The 5,350-nt window shown below is 34.7% G+C and overlaps 2 protein-coding genes across 2 annotated transcripts in view; both read right to left on the bottom strand.

Moving 5' to 3' along the window:
- slc37a2 (solute carrier family 37 member 2) overlaps positions 1-2,110 on the bottom strand; it is a gene marked incomplete in the record, with an annotated part of 19,361 nt that extends 17,251 nt beyond the window's left edge. The window contains 2 exon segments of the mRNA XM_014026266.1: positions 153-234; positions 1,566-2,110. Coding sequence (XP_013881720.1) covers positions 153-234; positions 1,566-1,624 — 141 coding nt within the window.
- Positions 2,111-3,028: 918 nt separating this feature from the next.
- ccdc15 (coiled-coil domain containing 15) overlaps positions 3,029-5,350 on the bottom strand; it is a gene marked incomplete in the record, with an annotated part of 9,753 nt that continues 7,431 nt past the window's right edge. The window contains 3 exon segments of the mRNA XM_014026265.1: positions 3,029-3,569; positions 3,661-3,842; positions 4,630-4,833. Coding sequence (XP_013881719.1) covers positions 3,442-3,569; positions 3,661-3,842; positions 4,630-4,833 — 514 coding nt within the window.

The raw sequence follows: 5,350 nt of genomic DNA, 5'->3' as shown, positions 1-5,350 counted from the left end.
CTGCAAAGACTTTGATACTTTTATGGTGAGAGGGGAGGATCTGCACTAAATGTTTTCATAATGTTTTAAAAACATTTGCTTTCCAGTTTGTGATTTTTGCCCTTTTTTTTTTTACTTTTTAGAGTACAAACAAAACATTTTGGTTTAGTCACCTTAACAATGCTGATGGGTTTCCGTGACAGATGGTAGGCTGTGTAGAAGAGGAACGTGAGGAAGAGGATGAAACCACGATACCTGTAAAAGGAAAAAAAAAAACGAGAACTTGAAAGTCAACTTGATGATGCAAATACTGACCACAGGCATTCAGTTTAGATTTTTATGGGGAAAAATTTTAAAAAATACTATGTATAACTTAAGATTATAAGAAAAACCTTCATGAATTGTTCAAAACAAAACAAATACAAGAAAAGCTGGAAGCACAATGAGTGTTTCGTTAACACGAATGATAAAAGATCAGTTTGTTGAGGACGACCTGTTTGTAATGTTTACAGCTAAATGTCAAAGTTGTACTGATTAAAGTTTCACTAAAGGATAAGGACAATTTCCAGATCATCTACAGAAACGTCACACACACAAAACATCTTCATTAAATTAACATCAGAATCACCTGTGAGCTTTAGGGTGATGGAGCGATTAATTAGGAATATATGAAACATATTCAAACTTAGGTTTTTTAAAAGCTTAAAGTACAGAAAATAAATCAAGGTTGAAACAAYATAGACTCTTAAATGAACTGAATATTAGATGTGTGTTTAAGATTTAGGTGTTCATTGGTGGTGATGTGTTTCTTCTATACAACCACTGGTAAATGGACTGTATTTATATACACAAAAAATCTCACAACACAATCTGCATTTGACCATCCATGCACACAGAAAACAATTGTTCCTTGCCTAACAGTTTATACAAAAACCCTGATGGGTTTGTGTTGCGTTAAACCGCAAACAACCATTTAATGAAGTAGAAACTGCATAAAAACCCTAATTAAAAACTGTGGGAAATCACACTTTGTCAGCTATTGTGGCTTTAATAAAACAAATGATTTGCAGTGATATTTGAACTTCTACTTTCCATGGCCAGTTTTTTAATAATGTGGTAGATAATCTGCGGAATAAATCAGAAAACTAATTTATCTCATTAAGCGTCACTTATTTGTTTTTTTATTCATTTTGAGGAAAGTAATACATTTAATGTTTACAATATTTAAAACAATAAGTGTGCAGCCTGTTTGTTGATTATTTTTTTGCTGATAATAAAAAAAAATTACCTTAAATTAAGTAACTCTCCTAAAAATAGTCAATGACCAGGATTTAAGGATCAGATATGTTTTAGCAAATGTCTTAAATGTTGGACAGAACACGAAATTTAACTAAAATATAAAAGGCATCTTTTAAAAATGCCTGAAAGCATATTAAAATCAGTAATTACCAGTTTGTAACAGGTTAGACAATAATTTAATGGGTTAATATAATCCATGTTTATCGACCTGGAGGAGTAAATTATTTACAGCAGGGAGATATGTTACAACAGCTCGATTTACAATCTGAATATAGAGTTCAACATACCAACTATCCCGAGAAAAACTCGTTATTAGTCGAATACCGGGAGCCAGTGGGGACTTCATGTTCGATTAAAACAAAAACACCTGGTTTAAAAACTTCACAGGKAAACTTAGACCCCAGACATGTCGAAGATATCAAAATGATAAATAAGTCGGGGCACCGCAGGGCTGCTAACTGGACAAAAAATATATATAACCCAGCAGTCACAGAAAGCTACCCGAGCCAAGTCGTCGAGGTTAAAAAAAAAAAAGAAGAAAAAAGCCGGGGAAGTGCTAAATGAAAGCTAATGTTAGCTGCTAGAWGCAGAAACCGGCTGCTGCTCGGCTTCTCGTTCGGAGATGTTCCTTAACATCCAGAGCTCCATGATAATGCGCTACTAAGTTTATATACACTGCCGAGATAAGCCTGCCTACCTCCAGCGAACGAACCGGTTWAAAAAAAAAAAGAAAAATAAAGGGGAAAAAAGCTAGCTGACGGCTATGAATAGATGAGTATTTTCGCCAAGAGCACGAAAATACCACTATTCCACAAGATTTTCCAGGAGGAGCCTCGTGCCATCAGCGATGACGCACATATCTTTGCGTGATGACGTCACACGTACAGGAAGCGCTGTTTTCTTTGTTTTGACTAAACATTTTTGCAAATAAGTTTTAATTATAATCAGTGTTGTATAAAGTACCTCAAAGTTATACTTGAGTAAAAGTATCATGTCATATGAATACTTTGGTAAAAGTTAGTCTTCTCTAAAAATATTACTTAAGTAAAAGTCTTAAAGTATCTGATATTTTTTGTATTAAAAGTAAATTTCTGACACAAAATCTATTAAGAGTAAAAGTGAGCAGTTAGATTTTCCAAAATGACAWTTATTGGGAGGTGACTTCTCCAAAAAATATATTTTCTAACAGCGTGCAGCTGTGATGGGTTGTGTACAAGCTAATAGTGTGTCAGAATGGTATATATTTATACTTCTCATCCAAACACAATTAAATTCACTCTATAGGAGACACAGTTTATCAGGAGAGGATTTTATTAAGTAACAACTCAGAATAAAACAGGAGTAACAACTTTCTACTTCTTACCTTTTTAAAAAATGTAGTGAGTAGAAAGTACAGATAATTGTGTAAAAATGTAATTAGTAAAAGTAAAAAGTACGCTGAAAAATAATTACTCAAGTACAGATAACCAAAATCTCTACTTAGGTACAATAACAAAGTATTTGTACGTAGTTACTTTACAACTCTGATTATAATTTATATTTAAAAAGGTGATTTAAAGCAATGTTAACTGACTTTTAGCCCTGAGATTAACTTTGTAACCTTAGTGTTTAACTACTATATAATAATCACAATAATAAACGGATAATACCATGTCAGGAAAAACGTAACTGCAGGACAATAGAATGAGGCAATGTGTAGCTTATGAAAACAATAACACAAAGAAAGATAGGTCATAGATCAACACAGTAATGCGCATAGATATTGTAGTCTTTATTTTTTATTCTTTAAAAGAAATCATTGAAGTAGGTCAACAGAACAGCAGAAGCTGACAAATTCCCACAAAACAGTTTTCCTAAAAACCCCATTTTTAATTTGACACAAGTAGCTAATATTTATTTGTAAACTAACTACAAATATAAAAAGATGTTAAATACAGCAATTCGTAATTACAAAAACATAAATAAAACACATTTTTGAAGTCTATAATCATAAAAGTTATATTTAAAGTTTTGTAAGGTTGTAGGTAGTTGTGTTTTTAGCAGATGTAATGTCGTTAATAAGCAGATGAGGTTTATTAAAAGCTGATGATGGAAACACCTGCAACTATTAAATCACAAAATTAAGTCTGGTCTTAAGGCTTGATTCTTTGAATTTTTGACATTTTATGCTGTGTTTAAGACAAACAGACAAAAAGACACAAGCTCTTTCACACAATCTGGACTGCAGCTCCTCAGCTTCCTTCRCTGTAAATCCAAACTCACCAGTGTTGAACGCAGAGCCTTTAAATACTCTGTGGAAGAGATAAAACCATATGAAATGGTTGAAAGGTGGGGTGTGTGTGTGTTGAGTGGGAGATAGGTGTCAGCGTGTGCAGGCTGCACCTCTGGGGTTGTCGTGGAAGACACAGTTGTTGGCGCAGGTGTCGGGGTGTGAGTCCCAGAAGGACGAGGCGCAGCAGCAGAGAGGAGGCAGCTCCAGCTTCAGCTGACAGAGACGCTGCTTAATCTGAGCTCTGAGGACCTCGATGAACCTGCAGAGAGTCACCAGCAGCMCATCCATCAGCCTCAGCAACACAAAAACATTTGTTTAGACGTTAAAACAGAGTTAACACAACATCCTTCAGTTCTTCTTACAAAGACCAATAAACTGTTATAATCTATGAATAAAATGTTATTTTTTAATACCAAAACTCAGCTTCCTGTGATGAGTTCTTCTCAACGAGGCATTAACTTAGTTTAAAAAGTAGGTTTTAGGAATAATTCACAATCAATCTCAGAGCAACTGAGAGCAAGAAAAGACAAAATGTGTTATCTTAGAGAGGAGGTGGTGATAACCAGTTCAATACATTCCTTTAAAGAATGTTACTGGTTGTTCAGGTTTTTTTTAATCCATTTTAAATATGATCTTAGCTTTTGTAATTAGTTTTAAGTTGGACTTTTTTTACTTGCTGTTTATTTAACATGCCATTTATTTGTTGACATTAATTTGTACTGTTTGTCTTGGTGTTCAGGCTTAATAAAGCCTGGTTCACACAGCAGGATTTTTACATTTTTGGTTGATTTTCACAGATCAAAGCACAATTATCTTGCAGACCAGGGTGAARACACTGATAAATGTTGGTTGTATTGTTTCACAAATAAGAAAAACAAAAAATAAAATCAAAACTTTGGTTTTGTCACATTTGTACTAGAAACTCTGGGGTTTGTCGACGTGCATTCAGGTGCGTTAAAGTCTCTTTTTTGTGTATTTTTCAGTCAGCAGAGGATAAAAAGCTGTAGGTGATGCTGTCGTTCACTCTTCATGAATTCCACCTGAACCTAATTAACCACATGACTTCTGCGCAGCTTTACCTCGTAGTGTCCTTTTCCTTCTCCTCTCTCTTCCTCCTCTGCAGCTGCACCTTCCTCTCTCGCTCCTCCTCCTCCTCGAGCTTCAGTCGCTCCAGGATCAGCAGCTCTCGCTCCTCCAGCTTCTGCTTGATGTCTGCCAGCTGCCGCGCCCGTTCCAACCGGGCCTCTTCCTCCAGACGAACCTTTTCTTTCTCCGCTTTCATCCTTCAGTGAAGAGCCAGGACCAGATTTATTAATGTTTATGTTTAAATGTTTCTCTGAAAGTTGAAGAAACTCTTTGTTAACYTCAAGCTAAATGAGACTGAATGTTGGTGAAGTTTTATGAAAAGCTCTACAGATATTTTACAGCACAGCTGTTATTCATTCACGTTTCATCACTGATGAAGGACTGACATGGAGAGMTCATGTGAATTACTTAAGAACAAAAATAGCTAAATCTGTTGGAGTACTGTACAACGTAAGGGAGTTATTCAATGATAAAGCTCTGTTTATATTACATAAAGCAATAATTGTTCCACACTTTATTTACTGTGTTGAAGTCTGGGGTAAAGCATGTAAACCAATCACAAATCCTATTTTTATTTTACAGAAAAGAGCAGTAAGAATTATCACCAGACAACATTACAGTCACCCTTCGAATATATTATTTTTTAAATTAAAATTATTAAAATTTTATGAGTTGGTTGATTATAATATTTCACAGCTTATGTATAAGGCTCAT

The sequence above is a fragment of the Austrofundulus limnaeus genome, unplaced genomic scaffold, assembly GCF_001266775.1.
Source record: "Austrofundulus limnaeus strain Quisiro unplaced genomic scaffold, Austrofundulus_limnaeus-1.0 Scaffold538, whole genome shotgun sequence".
Classification (NCBI taxonomy): Eukaryota; Metazoa; Chordata; class Actinopteri; order Cyprinodontiformes; family Rivulidae; genus Austrofundulus; species Austrofundulus limnaeus.
The sequence above is the reverse complement of the archived record's forward strand: the minus strand, read 5'-3'. Positions and strand labels throughout refer to the sequence as shown.